Source organism: Lissotriton vulgaris, chromosome 8 (assembly GCF_964263255.1).
Source record: "Lissotriton vulgaris chromosome 8, aLisVul1.2, whole genome shotgun sequence".
NCBI classification, from domain to species: Eukaryota; Metazoa; Chordata; class Amphibia; order Caudata; family Salamandridae; genus Lissotriton; species Lissotriton vulgaris.
This window is the reverse complement of record NC_141696.1, coordinates 80,211,432-80,233,841: the sequence shown is the minus strand read 5'-3', so window position 1 is coordinate 80,233,841 and position 22,410 is coordinate 80,211,432. Positions and strand designations below refer to the sequence as shown.

General features: G+C 49.1%; 1 protein-coding gene across 4 annotated transcripts in view; it reads right to left on the bottom strand.

The window, feature by feature from the left end:
* Nucleotides 1–22,410, bottom strand: part of FHIP1B (FHF complex subunit HOOK interacting protein 1B) — a 449,140-nt gene that overhangs the window by 114,379 nt on the left and 312,351 nt on the right. For all 4 annotated transcript variants that reach the window (XM_086933723.1, XM_086933726.1, XM_086933725.1 and 1 more), the window contains one exon: nt 13,965–14,132. In XM_086933723.1, coding sequence (XP_086789849.1) covers nt 13,965–14,132 — 168 coding nt within the window. The remainder of the gene's footprint in view (nt 1–13,964; nt 14,133–22,410) is intronic.

Here is a 22,410-nt window from a genome sequence, read left to right as displayed (position 1 = left end):
GGTCAGGATGAACAGAAGAGATTGTCTGTGGTCCTTTTTAAATCAAACTATTTGTTTTTGACTCTAGATACCCTTATGAAAGGGGATAAAGACACTCAAGATAGCTCTATTTGTGTTCATAATGGAAGAGAAATAATGAGTGCCACAATGTTTTATGTTGGTTTGAATGGTAGATTAAATCTGGAATGCTAAGACTAGTTATTGATATTAGTCAATTGTTTGTTTTATCCGAGACATCTTCAATTGGAAGACTGAGAAGAGCAACTATTTATTTCAGAATTTGATATTTGTGGTGAGTAGATGTGAAACATCTGATTTGGGAATTGAATGCCTTATAAAGAGGGATACATTTTCGCTTTAAGGCAGATGACTGGGAGATTTGTTGGCCTCATTGGTTTAATAAAGTGATCTTATATGCGCGGTATAAATTACCATAACATAACACAGATTAGGTGGTATGAGGGCAGCACACAGAAGGGAAAGACTGAATCGTGATTCAAAGGTAAAGCTGAAATGTATAAGAGCGGGCAATGAGGTTCCTGTGTGACTCGCCAGAGAACCAGTATCATATGAATTTGAGAATAAAAAGATTAACTTGGTTGAAATGCGATACGCCCAATGTCAAAATTAATCAAATAGAATATGTCAGGCAACGTTTGTAAATAAGTATCAGGGAGGAAATGTTGTCTATTACACCTTTTTGTACCAGTGCAGATTAGCGATTAGATACAATGGTGTTTTTACTTGTTTTACCTCAAGGCAAATGAGAGGGAAAACTGGAGGGTTTATTACCTTGACATAAAGTGATCATAACTTATGCCCTGGTGAAGAATAATTGACTTACCTTCGGTAACGTCATATCTGGTAGAGACTCTATCTAGCCGCACATTCCTTACCTTAGAATTATCCCCAGGCGTCAGACCGGATCGGAATTGTTTGGTGAGCAGCACCCCTGCGTACTGGTATTTGGCATCTTTCCGCTCCTTGTGGTGTAGTCTGCTTCAGAAGTGGCTTGCGCTGTGCCTATATAGGCATCACCCCAGCGTACTGATGTCAGTTCCCTTTTGCGACTTTCCAAGCTAGAAGTGCAGCCCCAAGAAGAACACTAATCACTGGTGTAGAAAACTAGTGCCCTGAAAGGGGAAAAACCCTGTCCTTAGAAATCTGTTTGCAGAAAGGGGAGAATGGGTGGGTCGGTGAGGAATATGCAGCTAGCCAGAGCCTCAACCAGAAAATGTGTTACCGAAAGTAAGTGACTTATTCGTCTGATAGAGACTTCTAGCTGCAGATTCTTTACCCTAAATGAAATACCCAAGCAATAACTCCCCGGAGGTGGGTCGGCAAAACTTCTTCACACTAAAACATTCTGCAGGACCTAACAGGCAAAACGCCCGTCCCAACGGACCTAACTGTGGAGGCAGTAATGCTAGGTGAAATTATGCAGAGAGGCACATGTTGCTGCTTAGCAGATGACCAGGACTGGGACCCAGCCTTCACTCTGGTGGAATGAACATGTAAACCCTCAGGAGGTTGCTTCTTGGCCATTGGGTAGAAGATTTTAATGCAGAGCACGATCCATCGGGAGATGGTCTGCTTCTGCACAGCCTTTTTCCTTCTAGACACCGACACACCCCATGAAGAGTTGGTTCATCCACCCGGAATTCTTTTGTGTGGTGAATGACAAAGCTCTTTTTGGATCCATTTTATGGAATTGCCCTTCTTCTATAGATGGATGCTGTGGAGCATAAAAGGTTGGCAGGGTGATGGATTGGCCTACATGAAAGAGTGTCGACTTTCAGCAGAAATGATGCTCTAGTGCGAAGAACTAGCTGGTCTGGAAAGATGGTCAGGTAAGGAGGCACAGATGGCGAAGCCTGGAAAACACTGACCCTCCAGGCAGATGTTATAACCACTAGGAAGGCCTAGTTGATAGTAAGGAGCCTCAGATGACAGTTGTGTAGTGGCTCAAAGAGAGTGCACATCAGAAAAGTTGCAGACTTTGGGTGGAAGGTTGAAAGCTGCAAACTGTTGCTGCTCAATCTCCATGCATGAAGTTGGAGCATTGACAGGTTCGGGTGGACAACCCTCCCCTGCTGCGACAGAAAACCCTTTCTCAAGGGGCAGCCTGATCAGAGGACACACAGCCATGCTCAATAGCACTGGAAAGCAAACCCTCTGACCCCAGACTGGAGCCACAAGGGCCTAGTCGTTCCTGATCTTCTTGAGAACTTTGGGCAGGAGTGGTATGAGCAGAAAGGCATACAGGAGGCCTGAGCTCCTCTCGAGATAAAAGGCGTCTCCTAGCAACAGCCACCTTGGAAGCTCCAAAGAGCAAAATTGCTGACATTGAGCATTCTCTGCGGTGACCAAAAGATCTACCCAAGGATCTCCCCACTGCTGAAATAGACCTTGCACTACCTCTAGATGGCGGCACCATTCATAATTCGCTAGGCATCTTTGGCTGAGTTTTTCCACCCTGGCATTCAGCAAGCCCGCCAGGTGTTGAACCACCAGGGATATACCCTGCCATTGTAGCCATGTCCAAAGACGCAGGGCCTCTTGACAAAGGGTTCATGACCCCACTCCACCCTGTTTGTTGCAGACCACATTGTGGTGGTGGTGCCCATGGACACCTGCACTACTCTTCCCTTGTTGGAGGGTAAGAAGGCTTTCAATGCAAGCCAGAACGCCCGGAGCTCCAGTAGGTTGATATGGAGTCCGGATTTTGCCAGAGGCCTCCGATCTCCACCTCTCCTATACGCCCATCTCATCCCGGGAGCGACACATCTGCCACAACTGTCAAATCTGATTTAGGAAGAGGAGGGCTCTGTCACAGACCCAATTGTGGTTTGGTACTCACCGCTGCAGATCTTTTGCAGTTCCCTCTAAGATCTGGACCGTGTCGGAAAGAATCCCCTGATGCTGCGCCTACTGTAACTTAAGGTCCCACCGAAGAGCCTGCATATGCAATTGGTCATGTGTCACATGCAGGAGGCCATGAGGCCCAGCAGCCTCAGAGTCAGTCTTACCGAAACCCAGGATAGAGGTTGAAACATCAGTATCATAGCCGGACTATCCTGGACTCGCAGTTCGGGAGTCTCAGGCAGAACTAACTGCTGCGTCCTCGCAGAGACTGGGAGGCTGGCGTGCCGTGGTGGCTGGGAAAGACGTGACTGTAATCACCACCTGTGGCCATGAAATTAGCTAAAGGAGGACTAAGTTTGGCAGGGAGCCTTGAAAAGGAATAAGAACCTTGTTGTGGCTCTTCTATCCTTGAAGAGACGGGAGCCATCAAATCACATGTCAATAAACAAGGCTTGGGCATCCCCTGAAAAGTCAGTCATTCTCAACCAGGCGAGGCGCCGTAAGGTCACTGACGAAGAAACAGCTCTGCCTAGCGAGTCAGTTGTATCCAGCCCATATCTGAACGTGAACTTGGCTACATCTCCTCCATCTGCCATAGCTACGGCGAATATGGCCTTCTTCAGGACCATGGGCAGCACCTGCACAAACAAATCCCACACTGCATGGGAGTAACAACCCAAAAGGCACATGTGTTCACGGACCGCAGTACCAGGCTTGTGGAAGAAAACATCTTCTTGCCTAAGGTGTCCAGCATCTTGGATTTGCTATCCGGTGGGGTGGTAGGGAATGCACTAGGATTCACACAGAAACTGGAGGCTTGGACCATCTAAGTTCTCTGGGGTATGGTATTGGGTGTGGAAGTCTAGGGTCCCCTGGGGCAGGACGATGGGCAACTGCCTTGTTCACAGGTCCCAAGCAAGACATCCGTAGGGGCTTCATTAAATTGAAGAAGCGGTTCTGAGGGAGTACCTCCTGGCTGAAGCACCTCTGTCAAGACTTTAGTCTCGACTGCCGCTGAGATCCCGGACTTCGGCCGCCCTTCTCACTGCCATAGCAATAGAGGCTCCCTTCTCCATAGCCACGGTAGGAGGAGAGACCATGCCAGTATCAGGGGAGGTATCCAGTCCACTAGTGTTGGTCAATTCCTCACACTAGTCCATGTTAGGGTCTAGGGTCTGGTATTTTTCAGGGTACAGCGGCCCCTATCTATTCTCTCCAAGTCTTAGCCCATAGGACTAAGGCTCAAGCTTTGTCTAGAGGGTATGGCTCTACTCTGAACCTGATGACGCCCCTCTGGCTCCGTTTTGGAGTCAGGGATGAGAATGGGGGTGGCGGTGCCGGGAGCGTCGACATCGGGACTGGTGTATGGGAAGGTGGAGATGGTACAACCAGCAGCGGATCGGGTCCATCTCTGGATCCAAGGGCCCGACTGGTGCCAGGAGGCGGACCCGCTGGGTGTGAACATGAAGGGGCCCCTCCAGACCCTGGTTTGCCCAATGGTGCACCAGTGGGGACGGGCCGCCAAATACGAGGTGCATGTCATCATAAAATTTGCAGAGTTGAGGGGGGGTCACTCTAGCTCCTGGAAACTCGGGGAGGGGGCTGAGTCGGCCCAGGCGCAGCACGAACCGCTTTGTCAGGAGTCGAATGTCGACGCTCCCTCGTCTTATAGGATAACTTTGACAGAAGGGGTGAATGGAAAACCTCTTCGACTTCTTGCTCTTTTTCTTTTTGTGGGACTTACCCATATGCCCGGATGACTTCGACAAAGATCAATGGCTACATGGCCGATCATGTGACCTTCCTCTCGACTGGGATCTAGACCGTCACAGCGTTGCACGTTGAGCGACAAGAAGCTTCAGGATTGCTCCCTCAAGGCATTGGGGAGCATGGCTCAGCAGTCGACACAGATCTCTGCGTCGTGGTCACCCTTGAGGCACCAGAGGCAAACAAGATGTGGGTTCTGCATCAAAATATGCCAGTGACGAGAGCCGCAGGTATTTAAGCAGACATCAACAAAAGGTCGAAAAAAGGTCAGTCAAAAAGTGACTAGGGTTATCTCTCTCCGGATCTGCGCTGACTGGCGCGGAAAGAAAAGAACTGATGTCAGCACGCTGGGGTGTCGGCTATATAGGCCTCATGCATGTCACTTTCAGAGCAGAAGACGCCACGTGGAGCCGAGTGACGCCATCTACCAGCTCGCAGGGGTACTGCTCACGAAAAAAATTCTGATCCAGTCTAACACACTGTACGTAATTCAAAGGTAGGGACTCTGCCGGTAGAAGTCTGTATCAGATTGATTATTTAAATTCTAGTGATAAGAAAAGGTTTAGTAACTACTTGTGACTTGAGGGACAACACAAAATACTTTGCTGAACTCTTTATTGGTGAAGGAGAGAGTTCTTGTATATTACGAATGATTTGGTGACATGATTTCCTGTAAGGCACCTTGTTTTACCTGTGACAGAAAGTTTAAGACATTTGCGAAGGAACCATATGATGTAAACTATAGAGTGTCGCAGTTCAATCGATCGTTGGTATTTATTTCTAATGAGAATGATTGATAATTGTATTTTCAACAGTTAATGTGGTCACAATTGATAAAATTGTATTCTGCACAGCCCTGAAGAAGCAATTATTTGTGAAACACATGTTGGCTGTTATCAATTATTTTGTATGAAGAAGAAAACAAGTTACTTACCTGTAACTTTGGTTCTCCATTGCTTGTATCATTCCCCGTCGTCGGGATGGGAGTCCCAGGTAAATAAAATATACCATAGAAGTAGGTACAAACAAAAAAATAAGGCCTAGGCCTCATATCATTTTGTAGCATATCCACCTCTTTTTGCAAAAGAGACCAAACAAAATGAGCCGCTGTGAGAAAGCTCCTGTACAAAGCGAACTGCCTTACCGATCCCCAAGACTACAAAATCCAGATCACTCTCCTCTGTCTCCGCAGGGACGCGATCGGGACTACAACCCGGAAGTCCCGCCTTCGAGAACCGGGAGTGGTTACCCGGGACCAATAACAGAGGAGTGGAATGACCGTGACGGGGGAGAAGGAAGCGGAAAGGAGTCAACTCGGAAGGAAGACGCGGGACCCGGTTTCAAGCAGGAAGACGCGGGACCCGGTTTCAAGCACGAAGATGCGGGATCCGACCAAAGTAAGGAAGACGCGGGACCCGGTCTGGAGAAAGAAGACGCGGGACCCGACACAGAGAAGACCTGGACATCGGGGAGTACCGAGACGGTGAAGAAACCTGGTCTGAGGATTGGTGGTGTCCGGAGGTGGCTGGGGAGCGGCCGTGACTCAGGAGAGTTACGGCGGAGCCAGGTTAGTGCTTGTGTCTTGGGAATAGGCGGGAGAGGGTGGAAAAGAGTGGGTGGTCACAGCGTACAACAGAGGTACAAGAATCATATTGAATCCTTTGTGACTACATACGCCGCCGTAGTTAAACCACTTACCGTCGAAACAAATGTGAAAGCGCACCCTTTCCAGTCGGGCACTGAACGAATCTATGTTAAAGTTTTAAAGATATCTTTAGAGATATATTTTCCGTTTCTCCTCTTCCTTACCTTGCCTTTCCTGCCTTGCCTTGCCTTTACTTTGGCTGTGGGACTATCCTCGAGGCACTTCAACAAACATAGTGCACCAAGGTGTGGTGATGGAAATACACCTCTGAAACAGTGCCATATCTCATTCTGACGGCTCCTTTCATTTCTTTATCCTCCTATGAGCCTCCGGGGAGAACGCCACGGTCAAGGACAATCCGAAGGCAGGCAGGACATCTTTATCCTCGTCAGACCATTTCAGTTCAAGGGAAACATCAGACGAAGAGGAAAAACATCCAATACCTATAACACAACAACCTGCATCTACTAATACTTTTGTTAATAAACCTTCATTTAAACCTGTACTTAAGCCTCCACGCCTGTTTATCAAGCCTGCCCTCCCACAGCCGCCAATCATAACAGCCTCAACCCATAGAACCTTCCTGAGAGAGCCTCAGAGCCTCAGATTTTCATAGCCATTGTGTATCAGTATAACAGAAGATGCTGAAGGATGAGCTTTCCCAGGGGAGGAGGGTTGGCGCATGGGAATCTATGAAAGTTACAAATACAGGAGAACCAAAGTTACAGGTAAGTAACTTGTTTTCTTACTCCAGTATTGGAACTTTCATAGATTCCCATTGCTTGTATCAGAATATCTAGCAGTCAGAACGCACATTTTGTGTAATAATAAATTGTTATAAAATCTTGCAATGCATCAGCCATTAGAGATACAAATTATCTAAAAAGTAGTCAGTGAACATCAAGAGTTACAAAATGTGCGGATAACCAATAAAAGGAAGGAGGGTTAGAAGAGAAAGCTCACCACTCATTGAAAGAGGTTCCTCAGGACTGCCTGTCCCACAGCAGCATCACTATGCGTGGAGGAGTCCAAGCAGTAATGCCTTGTGAATGTATGGGCCCTGCTCCATGTCGCTGCTCTGCAAATGTCCCTGATCGGCACTCCGGCAAAGAGAGCAACTGAAGTAGACATGGCTCTAGTCGAGTGCGCCCTAACTTGCCCCTCCAGGGGCTTACCAGCCATTTGGTGACAATATTGGATCGCGCTGGCAATCCATCGAGCAATACCCTGCTTAGAAAGAGGGAAACCTTTGCAAGGGGCACTGAAAGTAAAAAAGAGCTGTGTTGATCTTCTGAATTCTTTGGTACGTTGAAGGTAACATTTAAGACACCTTTGAACATCCAGCGAGTGTAGAGTCCTTTCCGCTGGAGTAGTGGGTCGAGGAAAAAAGGATTTGAGAATCACTGGTTCATTCAAATGAAAGTCTGAAGGCATCTTAGGTATACATTTGGGATTTGTCCTCAGAATCAAAGTCTCTTTTTTAAACTGTAAGAATGGTTCTTTAATAGTGAGAGCGTGTAGTTCACTTACCCTCCGATGTTAAGGTGAGAAGGAGGGCCACTTTCCATCAGAGGAATTTGAGGTCTGCCCTATGAATTGGTTCAAAAGGCGGCCTCCTGAGTTGAGTAAGGACTAAGTTAAGCTGCCACAGAGGCGGTGGAGGCCTAACTGGTGGAAAAACTCTAAAAAGACATTTAAGAAATTGCTTTACAATTCTTGCTGACCAGAGGGAAGGTCCAGAAGAAGTCCGTCCTAATCTAGAAATGGCTGCAAGGTGCACCTTGACAGAGGAATGAGCGAGATCTGATTTAGCCAATGCCAGAATGTATGGCAAAATCTGATGAGGAGCAGAAGAGTAAGGATGAATGTTCTCTTGTCTGCACCACAGGCAGAATCGCTTCCATTTCAAGTGGTATGTCTTATTTGTACTCGGTGCTCGGGCTTGAGCCAGTACCTCTCTACACTCTTCCGAGATTTTTAGATTCTGAAATTCTCAGTGCTCAGTAGCCTCGCTGATAACTGAAGAGAGCTTCGATCCGGATGTACCACTTGGCCCTGGGACATCGTCAGCAGAGAAGGAATTGGGTACAGATGAACTGGATGATCCAGGGAGAGCAGGAGAAGCTCCATAAACCATGCGGGGGCCACCAGAATCATCCTGCAAGGTTCCGTCTTGAGATTCTTGAGAAGTCTGGGAATTAGAGGGATCGGAGGAAAAGTGTAAACAAAGGCGCTTGACCAGGTCATCGAAAGAGCATTCCCCAATGATCCCGGATGGTGCTCCCTGCTTGCATAGAGTCGGCATTTCTTGTTCTCTGGAGTGGTGAAGAGATCTATGGGTGGAGTGCCCCAGAGACTGAAATCTTTTCCAGCGTGTCTTGGTCAAGTTCCCACTCGTGGCTCACCGACTTGAGGCGACTGAGCGTGTCTGCTGTCTTGAGGGCACCTGGAAGATGTTCAGCCGAGAGTGATATTTACTCTTGGATTGCCCATTCCCACATTGCCTGAGCCTCTTTGGATAGCGGACGAGACCTTGTTAATCCCTGCTTGTTTACATAATGCATGACCGAGGTGTTGTCCGTACGGACCAGGAAAGTGGATCATTGAGTCCGCGGAAGGAAGGCTTGTAAGGCTAGATGAATCGCCCTGAGTTCCAACAGACTGATGTGGAGAAGGCGATGCTGGGGCAGACAGCGGCCGCTTACTTGAAGGTCTTCTAAGACTCCTCCCCAGCCTTCTAGAGAGGCGTCCGTTGTTAATATCAGAGGAGCTGGTGTGACCCTGAAGGTGAGACCCTGAGAGATATTGTCTCAGACCGTCCACCACTTGGCCGTCTCTTTCATAGGCGGAGTTATTGTGATCTTGTCTTCGTAAGAGCCTTCTGCCTGGTGCCACTGCAAATCCAGTTGCTCTTGGAGGGGGCGCATCCCGTAACCTGCAATGTGGAATCAAGGGAATGCAGGACGAGATTGACCCCAGAAGGGACTTGTAGAGGCGAACTGAAAGTGACCTTCTTTGCAACCGACGAACAGAGGTCATCAGTTTTGTCTGTCTTTCTTTTGACGGGAACTTTTTGCAGCAAGATGTGTTCAGAATGGCTCCCAGGAACTTGGCTGACTTAGACGGGCACAGGACTGACTTTTCCGTGTTGAGCTGAAGTCCCAGGTAACGGAAGAGCTGAGTGCATGTTCCAACAGTCTCTTTCGCTGTGTGAAGAGACGGAGCTTTCACCAGCCAGTCGTCCAGGTAAGGAAAGACCTGGAGCTTCTGTTTCCTGAGAAATGCTGTGACCGGGGCTAGGACCTTTGTGAAAATCCGCGGAGCGCATCTGAGTCCGAAAGGCAGGACCTTGAATTGAAAGTGTCTCTTGGCTACTGTAAAGCGTAAAAACTTCCTGTGGGCCGGGTGGATGGGGATATGAAGTATGCGTCCTCTAGATCCAGGGTGGCCATGTAATCTCCTGGATTGAGGAGCCGTAAAATGTCCTGTAGGGAGACCATCCGAAAAGAGAGTTTTATGAGATAGGGGTTTAGCTCCCGCAGATCTAAAACTGGGCGCCATTTTTCTACGGTCTTTTGAACAAGAAAGAACCAGGAATATAATCCTTTTCCCCGTTGCGATAGAGGGACAGGTTCTATCGCCTCCTCCTTGAAAAGTAGTTGGTGGGCTTCCAGACGTAGAAGGTGTAGATGTTTGGATTCGGTGGCGCCAGGGGCTTTGGATGGTGGTTGATGTTGAAATTTTAAAGTATGGCCTGACAAGACAATATTGAGAACACACCGATCTGATGTGATAAGTTGCCAGTTGTGAAAGTACTGAGAAATCCTGCCCCCCACTGGTGTTACAGGGGACAAAGGAACAGTAAGAAGAGCCAGGAAGCCGCTACTGGCGCTTAGAAGAATCCCTCCCCTGGCAACCTTGCCATCCTCTAGATGAAGATCGAGAGAAAGACGACGACTGGCCTTGTCGTTGGAAATATTGGAGCCTGTATGACTGAGAAGGCTGCGAGTAAGAGAATAGCGCTGCTGCTGACATCCACCTCTGTATGATGAAAAACTTCTACCTCTCGCTCCACGGAAAGGAACCTTGCGGTATTGTAGAGTCCCAAGGGACTTTGCAGTTTCAGTGTCTTTCTTTATGTCTTGCAACGCATAATCAATGTGCTTCCAAAAAGCGCCTCACCGTCGAAGGAAAGATCCAGGATCTTGTTCTAGACTTCTGGCGGGAAACAAGTGGCACGAAGCCAGCCTTGGCGTCGAAGGACTGCTGCCCCTGCCAGAGAGCGGAAAGCTGTAGTGGCAATATCCATTGCACTGTCAATTATTTCAGAAGATGTTCTTTCTCCCTCCTGGAGGACCTTTTTGGCTTTAGCTTTAGCTTCTTCCGGCAGCTGGTCTTGATATGGAAACAGATCACACCACATCTGGTGATCATACCTTCCAAGAATAGCCAAGGCATTGGCCACTCTGACTAGGAGGCTGGACATGGAAGGGAACCTCTTCCCAGCATTATCAAACCGCTTTCCCTCTTTATCGGGTGGTGTGGTAAGAGGTGCTGCCGGATTTTTAGACTTCCTCTGGGCCGCTTGTGAAATCACAGAATCCGGTTTCGGCTGGCTGACCAGACAAGCAGGGCCTATCATCCATAGCTTTGTACTTCTTTTCCAGATGCGGAAGCACAGGTATGACTGGCTGGCGACTTCATAACTTTTAGTCCTTCTTCCCAGACATGGCCCACGACAGAGCGAACTGACTTCCTGTATGGTTCTTTAAAGTCATACAAAAAACATTACGACTGCACAGAAGGTATGGGCAGATCAAAACGCTTAGAAGGTCTCTCAATTAGATTGTGAAAACCCCTAATATCAGTTGGAGAAGAATCCGCTGGTTCTAGAACGGGAGAAGTAGGTCCAGAATGATGTACTCATCCCATTCCCTGTCAGGGTCCGGGATCGTCATTGTCCCTTGGTCATCATCAGATGCGTCATCCTGTACTGTAACCACATTCTGCTGTGGTTCCGGTAACTCTGGTATTGGAATTTGAGGAGGCTGAGGTGTAACCGGACAAGCAAGTGGAGTTGGAGGCACTTGCACTGTGTATTTGCCAGAGGATTGTGTTGGAAACCTCTTCCTGTAATTGGAAAGCATGAATGGCAGGTCTGTAATAAGGGAAGATGGCATAAAGACCATCTCCTGTTGATATTGTTCCTGAGATCTGGATTGTGGCACATACTGTAGCTGCTCCATGTAATACTCCTCAGAGTCCGAGTCCTGATATTTAACATGCAGCTGAGATAGGCTATCTGCATCACCATAAGGACCGTCATCTGAAAACTACTCTTCCAAAAGGAGAGCAGGAGGCAGGAGTGTTACTTTCCTTGGAGAAGTAATTTCTGGAGTAATGCGACGTCTCCGTACAGAAATTGCCACGCTTTGTATCGTGGACGAGGTCGTAGACGACGATGCTTGAACTGTCGACGAGGAGAGAGCGACCATCGATGGGACCGTCGTCGAGACCGTTGTCATTATCAGGCTGGACGTAGACGTGGTTGCCGTCTACACCATTACCGTCACCATCCTCGTCAATGTGGAAGTTGTCCAAGTAGACATCGAGGAATGAAAGGTACCTCTGTGTGTGGCGTCGTCGCAGCCATCGTCGACAAAGCAGATGGAGACGAGGAAACTCTCGCCGACGAGCCCGTCGACGGAGCCGAAGTAGACGCCGGTAAGGTTTTTGAAGTTGACGGTATTGATGTCGTCATCGTCGTTGAGCGGACTGTTCCTCAGGAGGGACAGAAGCTGGTTTTTTGAAAGTTTTTGCATTCTCAGAAGGAGGAGAAGAAGCCGTAGGCCCATGGCTTGCCTTTGTCACAGGTGCCACATCTACAGCAAGTCCTTCCCTCTCCTTAACATCCCGGTGAGGCGATTTGATGGGACGACGCCTGTCAGACCTATCAGAGGTCTTTTGTAAGGCTTTCGAAGTGGGGCTTGAAGAAGTAGAAGGTGAAGACCTACCCCTTTTTTGTGATCTTCTTGAAAAAGCAGCAGATGAAGCACCATCACTGTCACTTGAAACAGGATCTTTCCGTGACTTTAGTTTTTGAAGCCAAATGAGTAGACATCCCTCAAGGTCCCGCTAGGTCTTTGTAGGGAAGACAGTCTTTATGTTTGTCCTCCACATAAAGTCTCTTTTTAGAACAGGTGGCACAAGCTTTGAAAAGTGCCTTCTTCTCCTTGTCTGACATGTTGAAAAAATTGTGAAGAGTTGAAGTGAAAAAGTAGTTGAAGAAAAACTGAGCAGAGCTCAGTGGAGACTCCCTTGCACAACGTGAGGTAGAAAATCTGAGGCTCTCTCAGGAAGGTTCTATAGGGTGAGGCTGTTCTGATTGGCTGTTCATTTTGTTTGGTCTCTTTTGCAAAAAGAGGTGGATATGCTACAAAATGATATGAGGCCTGGGCCTTATTTTTTTGTTTGTACCTATTTCTATGGTATTTTTTATTTACCGGGGACTCCCATCCCGACGACAGGGAATGATACAAGCAATGGGAATCTATGAAAGTTCCAATACTGGAGTAATCATGGTTGTCATGCATTATGTTTATGAAGAATCATGCCAAATGGGAAATACATATGGGACAAGGAAAAGACATTTATGCGACTATAAAAATACTTTCCTATAAAATATTCACAGTTCAAGGACTTTACATTGTCTCTTAGATAATCAGTTATAACTTGTTGTTGGTTACATGGAACTTAGCACTGAAAGGTAACCAGTCACCTGAGAGTTTAGCACGAGGTGGGATTTCCATTACCTACTAAATGTAATTTTATTATCTTCCTCAAGTAAATGTTTGCCTCTCCTGTATTGCAGGTTCTAGCACCATACATCTAAACATATTGGGAGTAGGTCTTTATTTAGAACGGCTACTACTCTCTACAGTTCAATATTCATAGTAGAATTCTGTTAAAGTAGAGGAATTCGGTGCCACCTGGCACAGTGAAATTCTCAAGCAATTTTCAATTTATTTTTAAACATGTAAGGTAATGAATTAATATTAACGTTCCATGTGTAGTGGCAATCATTTGAGAAAAGTATTAAATGCTGCCTAAACTTACCAACATATTCCAAGTTTTGATGCATATATATATAAGCACAAGAAGTAAAGAAACTTCAACACATTTATCCTGTATAAAACGTGTTTACCAGTGAAAAGGTCTAAATATGCAGCAACATATCCCATCCAAGCGACAGATTACTGCATGTCTGAAATCCTACTGAAAGACATGGCAACACGTTTCACCCTAGACAGACATAGAAGATATGTCAACACACCAGACTGCTGTACTGCAGACTTGCATATATATTTTTTATGAAGACTGAAGTTATACCAATAAAGGTTACTCCTACAGACATTAGCAGCCTCAGCTCTGCTGCCTTTTGGTTAAATCTGTGCTACACAAATGTCACATTCCTAAACACATCTAATGACAACACTTTCAGGCAGCACTCTGCTTGGCAAAATAAAAAACTCTGAGTGACTACACTAACACAATACACAGTTAAAATACATCAAAACCGTGCATTACCTCTACTATGAGCACACCAGCGATTTCAACTGTCATCCCACCAGCGAGCTAAGGGTAAACAGCAGAAAATCAGATATAACGCTGAACCAAAACCTCTTACCCGAGAGTTACTACTGATTCGGCTGACCAGTGTATCCAAGATTGTGCTGCTGTCGTGTCGATGTAGAAGGATGAAGCGCAGGAATGTTTTTACCAGAGCCATCTCAGTGATGCTGCGAAGGAACAAGTCCAGGTAGGCTGTGCTGGCAATCATTTCCTCAATGGATGACTAAGGAAATAAAACATTAGTGAGTGACCCTGAGGCGAGATGGAGAATCCTTTTACACATTCTCTGTTTTGACTTCTAACACTGCAGATACCTTGTACACAAAAATCCCATGGGATGCAGCTCTTTGTAGAACATCGCCGGACTCCGAACCAGCAACGTCCATGCAGTCCTATCAGAAACTGCCATATCCTGCCGTAGAACTTCCATCCAAATGGATACACTTCTTTGCAAAACACCTCCTGACTCAGAACCCACAATGTCCATGCAGTCCTAACTGAAACTGCCATATCTTGTCTTAGAAACTCCATTCCACAGGATACAGTTCTTTGTAAAACAACACCCAGCTCAGAACCAGCAACGTCCATGCATCCTATCAGAAAATGCCATATCAGGTCTTAGAAACTGGGCTTTCTTTGTTGATCAGGAACAAAATCAATCATTTTTTAAAGGAGTTCTTGGGAGATGCTGGAAATTAGTCCTTTGTGCAGGGTCACCTTGCATGTTTTTTGCATTTTTGCTGAATTTTATTTTTGCTGGCTACCATACACTTTACCCCCAACTAACCAGATTTTGGCAAAGAGAGACCTCCGTTGCAATAGCGATGGAGCTACCTCCCCACCAAGTCTACTGTGGACCAAGCCTATACTTAAAGGACTAAAGTCAGAAGGTAAAATCTTTGACCAGGACAAACCGGATTAGTGTGGGGGCCTGTGTTAAGCCACTGATTGTGTCTGGGTCGTTTCCTACTGCAACCACTGACTATCATTGCTACTTTGTGCTTCTTGGAGCTATTTCTACTTAAAACGTTAATTATTCATATCCTACGGTCCCCCTTGTTGAAATTTTGTCATTTTGTTTTTACTCTATTATTCAAATGTGTTTTGAGGTTTTTATTTTTTGCATTAAACTTTTATTACTGTTTTAGTAATACATACATACTTTATACATTGTCTCTAAGTTAATCCTGTCTGCTCTGTTCCATAGCTTCCAAAGTGTTGAGTTCAGGTTTATCAATCAATCAATCAAAGACATTTATAGAGCGCTCTACTTACCCGGAGGGTCTCAAGGCGCTAGGGGGTGGTGGGGGGGGGGGGGGGGGGGGTGCTGCTACTGCTCGAACAGCCAGGTCTTGAGCTTCTTCCTGAAGGAGAGGTTGTCTTGGGTCAGGCGCAGGTCGGTCGGTCGGGAGTTCCAGGTCTTGGCGGCCAGGTAGGAGAAGGACCTTCCTCCTGTTGTCGTTGTTCGGATGCGGGGGACGGCGGCGAGGGCGTGACTGGCTGATCGGACGTGGCGTTTGGGAGCGTAGAAGTTGATGCGGTTGTTGAGGTAGCTCGGGCCTTGATCGTGTAGGGCTTTGTGTGCGTGGGTGAGGAGACGGAAGGTGATTCTTTTGTTGACGGGGAGCCAATGCAGGTCTCTCAGATGTCCGGAGATGTGGCTGTGTCGTGGGATGTCGAGGATGAGTCTGGCTGAAGTGTTCTGGATCCGCTGGAGTCTCTTCTGGAGCTTGGCGGTGGTTCCGGCGTAGAGGGCGTTGCCGTAGTCCAGTCGGCTGGTGACGAGGGCCTGGGTGACCGTCTTCCTGGTCTCGGTAGGGATCCACCAGAAGATCTTCCGTAGCATGCGCAGGATGTTGAAGCATGACGAGGAGACGGCGTTGACTTGTCTGGTCATGGAGAGGGAGGAGTCCAGGATGAAGCCCAGGTTGCGTGCGTGGTCTGTCGGTTTGGGTGCGGTGCCCAGGGCGGGTGGCCACCAGGAGTCGTCCCAGGCGGAGGGCGAGGAGCCCAGGATGAGGACTTCCGTCTTGTCCGAGTTCAGTTTCAGGCGGCTGGTCGTCATCCACTCGGCTACGTCTTTCATCCCTTCGTGAAGGTTGGCTCTGGCGGCGGCGGGGTCGTTGGTCAGGGAGAGGATCAGCTGGGTGTCGTCGGCGTAGGAGATGTTGAGGTTGTGTTGGCGTGCGATGGCCGCGAGGGGGCTCATGTAGACGTTGAAGAGGGTGGGGCTCAGCGAGGATCCTTGAGGGACGCCGCAGATGACTTCGGTGGCCTCTGACTTGTACGGTGGTAGACGGACTCTCTGTGTTCTTCCGTCGAGGAAGGAGATGATCCATTCCAGTGCCTTCTCCTGGATTCCGACGTTGCTGAGGCGCTGCACTAGGGTGCGGTGCCAGACAGTGTCGAATGCCGCGGAGAGGTCTAGGAGGATGAGGGCCGCTGTTTCTCCGTTGTCCATCAGGGCTCGGATGTCGTCGGTGGCAGCCATGAGGGCGGTCTCAGTGCTGTGGTTGGCTCGGAAGCCAGACTGTGAGGGGTCGAGGGATCCATTTGTCTCGAGGAAGGCGGCCAGTTGTTTGTTGACGGTCTTCTCGATGACTTTGGCTGGAAACGGGAGGAGCGAGATGGGGCGGTAATTCTTGAGTTCGGTGGGGTCCGCTGTTGGTTTCTTTAGTAGAGCGCTGAGTTCGGCGTGCTTCCAGCTTTCCGGGAAGGTGGCGGTGTCGAAGGAGGTGTTGATGATGTCCCGCAGGTGGGGTGCGATGACAGCGTCGGCCTTGTTGAAGATGTGGTGAGGGCAGGGGTCGGTCGGAGATCCGGAGTGGATGGAGTTCATCATGCGGACGGTGTCTTCGGTGCTGATCGGAGTCCAGGCGCGGAGGGTGGTGGTGGGGGGCGTTGGTGCGGTCGTGGCGTGCGTCGGTTGGGTGCTGAAGCTGTTGTGTATGTCCGCGATCTTGTTGTGGAAGTAGGAGGCGAGGGAGTTGCAGAGATCTTGCGATGGGGTGATGTCGTTGTTTCCGGCGTTGGGGTTGGAGAGCTCTTTCACGATGTTGAAGAGTTCCTTGCAGTTGTGTGCGTTGTTGTCCAGCCGGTCCTTGAATGCAGTTTTCTTGGTGGCGCGGATCAGTTGGTGGTGCTTCCGGGTGGCAAGCTTGAGGGTGGTCATGTTGTCCGGTGTTGGTTCCCTTCTCCAGACTTTCTCGAGGGCTCAGTAGTTCTTCTTGGAGCTCTTGAGTTAGTCGGTGAACCATGGGGCCTTCTTGCTGCCGGGTCTGCTGGGCGGGGTCCTCAGTGGGGCGAGTTCGTCCGCGCAGTTGCTGATCCACTTCGTGAGGTTGTCGGCGGCCTGGCTGGGGTTCGCTGAGCTGGCGGTAGGGTGCTGGCTCAGGGAAGCGGCGAGCTGGTCGGCTGTGATCTTGTTCCAGCTTCTTCGGGCAACCTGTTGCTGGTGGTGGTGGATCGTCGTTCTTCTGAAGGTGAAGTGGACGCAGCTGTGGTCCGTCCAGTGGAGTCCTGTGGCGTGGCTGAAGGCGATGTCTTTGCTGGATGAGAAGACGGCGTCGAGTGTGTGTCCGGCGAGGTGGGTGGGGGTGGACACCAGCTGCTTGAGTCCGAGGTTGGCGAGGTTGTCGAGCAGGGTGATGGTGTTGCGGTCGTTGTTGTTCTCCAGGTGGAAGTTGATATCCCCCAGGAGGATGTAGTCAGCGGAGGGGAGGGCATGCGGGCTGACGAAGTCGGCGATGTCCTCGCTGAATTGTGTGCGTCGTCCCGGTGGTCGGTAGATCAGGGTGCCTCTGAGGGTGGTCTTCGGGTCGGTGTGGATCTGGAAGTGTAGGTGTTCGGCGGTAGTCAGGGTGTCGTCGGTGTTGGTCGTGATGTGGATGGTGTCCCTGTGGATGATGGCGATGCCTCCTCCCATCTGGTTGGCGGTGCGGTCCCTCCGGGTGATCTTGTAGTCCTCTGGGATGGCGATGGCGATGTCGGGCGCTGAGGAGTCGTTCATCCAGGTTTCCGTGAGGAAGGCAACGTCAGGAGCTGTGGTGTCGAGGAGGTTCCAGAGTTCAATGGCGTGTCTGTGGACGGAGCGGGTGTTGAGCAGGATGCACTTGAGGTGGTTGCTGCTGGTGTTCGGCTTGGCGGGTGCTGGTGCGGGGCAGGTCCGGATGCAGGTGAACTTGCAGGCGTGGCAGCTGAAGGGTCCGTGGGTGCGTCTCGGGGTGGCTCGGTAGCATCCCGGGACTCGGCCGGTGTTGAGCGCGTTGAGGGTGGCGGCGGTGTACGTCCGGTGGGTGGGCTGTTGTCTGCGGGGTCCAGGGGTCCTGGCACTGGGCGCGGTCCAGGCGCGGACGGGCGCAGACGGGCTTACCTTTGGCGCACCTTCGGCGCTCAATCGGTGCTCCCGCTGGGCGCGTCCGCTGCGCGGTCGCTCCGGGGGCGTCATAAGAGGGGAGCCGGGAGGGAGGGTCTGCGGGGAGGCGGGGAGCGCAGGAACCAATCGGCGGCCGGGGGGCGGGGTCTCGTGGGAACCGGCGGGAAGCCTGGGGGCTCGGCGGCGGCCCTGTGGCGGCTGGGGCGTCGCTGGGCGGCCCTGTGGCAGCTGGGGCGTCGCTGGGTGGTCTTGTCTCTTTAGTGGTTCATTAACTCCCTCAACTAATACTCCAATTTCTCAAAGGAGGGCAAAAAACCTCATTACAATGTGATCAATGATGCTCAATAAACTACAACAAAATTATATTCATAGTAGATAGATCTAAATATCTTTAAAGGAGGAAGGACGGACCCCAACCAGGTCAGAAAAGACAGCACAAGCACTGAGCAAAGGTTGCCTTGAGGATTGTTGTAACCGTAGGGGAGAGCTCTACGACACCGTCCTTATTCTGTGTGGGAGCCAGCGAGGCAGGGTTTCACTGTGGCATTCTTAATGGTTGGACCAATCATGCATTTATTTCAAGAGTTTTGAATAGTAATTTCATGTTGTCTTTCAACCACCTCAGGGTGCTTGGTTATAGTTGGTGTCATTAACACTGGTAAAAGTGCCCCTAAATCAGGTTTAACATGCACTGGAGTCCGGGAATCTATTATTCTTGCAGCTTATTGCTTTAATGCTATGTTGTGGGGCGAGAGGGACGGTTATCATGACATTGGTGGTCATCTAGTTGAAGCAGAATGTAATGAGCAGGCAGAGAGAGGTCAAAATCTGTGGTGTGAACTTAAAACTTACTTTTGTCGGCATCCCAGAAAAATTTATCAGTTCTCCGTTTTTACGGCATATGTGCAAATACAATGGGCTTAGACTCTGACCTCTCAGTATGCCTGGCTCTGACCGGGTGTTGCCTGGCCAAGGAAAGATGATCCACACATTCATATTCCTTTGTGCTGAGGTTCCTGGGCCAGCAGAGTGCTATTGTCTTAACCCCACATCATTTCATGTTGTTGGAAGAAGCCGCCATTTTGCGCAGTTTCCTGAACTTACGGTGCATTAGCACTGCTCTCAGTTTGGAATTCAATGCTTTTGGTAACACCATGTTACAGTGAGTAAAGAGGGCAGTATAAGGCACCTTAACGTATGTAAAGCTGTAACAAATATGTCGTGCCTCGTAGAGTAAAAGCCTAACTGATTTTAACAGGGCAGATGAAGGTACATGCTTCATATAGTTTACTTAACATGTACAAGACATTATGAAGAGTGAGAAAAGACCACAGCAGGCTACGTTGTTTTGAAAGATTCTAACAGTCATATCAGACTTTTGCACAACATAGGAGCAAGTATATGTTTTTTGCACTGCAGATAAGCTGCAACAGAGACACGCTCTATAGCCTTTTGCATACCACATATACCAGGAAAGCACTGCAATGACAGCCATCTAGATATGTGGATATTTGTGGGTGGTGTCATTCAATCAAGGGGTTTGTAAAGCGCAGCTACTCACCCAGAAGGTTTTCTGTGTTTGAGGGGAATCTAGTTGAAGGTCTTTCGGAGGAGGTGGAAGGATTGGTAGCAGGAAGAGGTGACAGTGTTGATCTGGCGATCTATTTTAAGTTCCTAGGTTGCATGCGTGGTCCGTGTGGGAGGGGGGCTCCTGAGGGCGGGGGGCCACCAAGAGTCGTTACAGGCATCGGATGTGGACCGTTGAGAAGTATTTCGGTTTTGTCTGTGATGAGTTGTAGGCAGCTGTTCTTCATCCTCCTGGCGACTGCTTCTATTCCTTCTTGAAAGTTGTGATGTTGAGTTTGTTGGATAGGAAAAGGATGAGTTTGGTGTCGTCGGCGTACGGTGCAATGTTGAGTCCTTTGGGTCCGATGGGTGGGAGCGGGCCATGTAGACGTTGAACAGGGTGGGACTGATGGAGGATCCTTGCAGTATTCTGCAGGGGTCCGTGTGGATTCCGAGAGGAACGGAGGGAGTCTGAGCCGCTGAGGAAGAATGAGCGGATCCAGTCGAGGGCCTTGTTCTGGCTTCTTGCATCGTGGAGTCTGTGGGCTAGGGTGCGGTGTGAGACTGGGTTGAAGGCAGCAGAGAGGTCCAGGAGGATGAGGGCCACAGTCTCTCCTCTGTCGAGGACGGACCGAATGTCGTCTGTTGTGGCGAGAAGGGTGTTTTCGGTGCTGTGATTCTTACCGAAGCCTGATTGGGAAGAGTCGAGGATGAAGGAGGTGAGTTGACTGTTGGCGGCTTTTTCCAAGACTTTCACTGAGTACATGAGTAAGGAGATTGGTCTGTAGTTCTTGAGGTCGGAGGGGTTCGCTGAGGTCTTTTTTAAGGAGAGGGTTGATCTTGGTGTGTTTTCAGTCGTCGGGGAAGGAGGTGGTCTCGAAGGTGCGGTTGATGATTCTTTGAAGCTTGGGGCGATGATGTCTGCAGCTCTGTGGTAGATGTGGTCGGGGCACGGTCCGTGGGAGCCCCAGAGTGGGTTGACTTCATAGTCTTCAATGCTGAGGGTAGTCCAGCTATCCAGCGTTGGCTGCATGTTGTAGGGAACGGTGGGTGTGGATTCCGCATTGAGGTTATTGTCGAAGTTGTCATACATGGTATTGATTTTTTGATGGAAGTAGGTGCTGAGTCTGTCGCAGAGGTCCTGAGAGGGTGGGATGTCGGTAGACTCACTGTTGGGCAAATTCTGTGATGATGCTGAAGATGTTCTTGCTGTTGTGTGCATAGGTGGAGATTCTGTCCTGGAGTGCATTCTTCCTTGAATGTCTGTTGAGTCTGTGGTGGGCGGTGGTGGCTGCTTTGTGGTTGGGTTGTCGTCTGTGGCAGTGGGAGCTGAGCTGCTGAGGGAGGCGGTGAGCTGGTCGTCGGAGATCTTGTTCCAATTCCTGCACTGGAGCTGGTGAGGAAATTTGCGGGTGATGTTAGTTTTGAAGATGAAGTGTACGCAACGATGGTCCGTCCCTGGGAGTTCGCAGGTGTGGGTGAAGGTGAAGGAGTTTCCTGCTGATATGTGCGAGTGGTGGCATTGATCAGTAAGTAAACATATTTATTGCATACGTCTATCATGTCTTCTAAAGACTAGGTGTTGAAGATGCATGCTTTCTGCCTTATGCGGAGGTGTAACTGGCAGGTTGCCAGTCTGATGCAAATCTGGAGGAGAAGGACATGCATCGCCTCCATGCTTCTTACTATTTGCAGAGTAGTCAGAACAGAGTTTTATTTTTCCTGTCTGCAACGAGGATAACACTGTTCAGGCTACATTGTGAACCGGCCGAGCTTCAAGACCTTTAGGACCATCTTGGTCAATTCTATGATACAGAAAACAGCTTAATAAATAAATATTTAAGAATAGTACCAGACACATTTCTATCTGGAGAAAATGTACACCAGGGGCACAGGCTCTTTAATGTAATCAGAGAGGGTAAAAAAGTGGCAGCTTCTTTAATTATGTAAAGGGCGCAGGACACTTCTGTCTCCTTCCTGACTGCACTTCAGGTAGAACAGTTGCAGGCACTCCTTACTGTCTACCGAGTGGACAGAACAAAGTTGCTTTTCTCTCTGCAGACCGTATAGCACATTGGCAGGCTGCTCACTGTCTACAAAACAGAGAGAGCAAAGGTGATGTCTTATTTGCAGGGAAGGTACAACAGTGGCAGTTTCTTCAGGCCTCAGAAGTGGCTAACAGAGTGCTGGCTCTTTCTTGGCTGCAGAGAGGGTAAAAAGGCCCTGGCTCCTTATCACACGACAGGGTACAATTCTGTCAAGATTCTTAGTGTGTGGAAATAGGGTAGAAAAGCTGCAGGTTCCCCACTGTGCCCTGGGAGGTAGAAAAGCACTAGGGGGCTCATAACTTCTGCAGCGGTGATAGAACTGTCAGCAGAGACAGCAGAAAAGTGATGGGCTCTTGTAGGGTCAAACCTTCCTTGAGCAGTAGCCCTGTGCCGTCCTGCTTCTCGGTTTTTATTCTGATCGACACATGTTTTCTTGTGCAAGAGACCCAGGTCACAAGTCTCCGGATGGGTGCTATACATGATTTTGAAGGTTGCTCACCGAGAGAGTACTA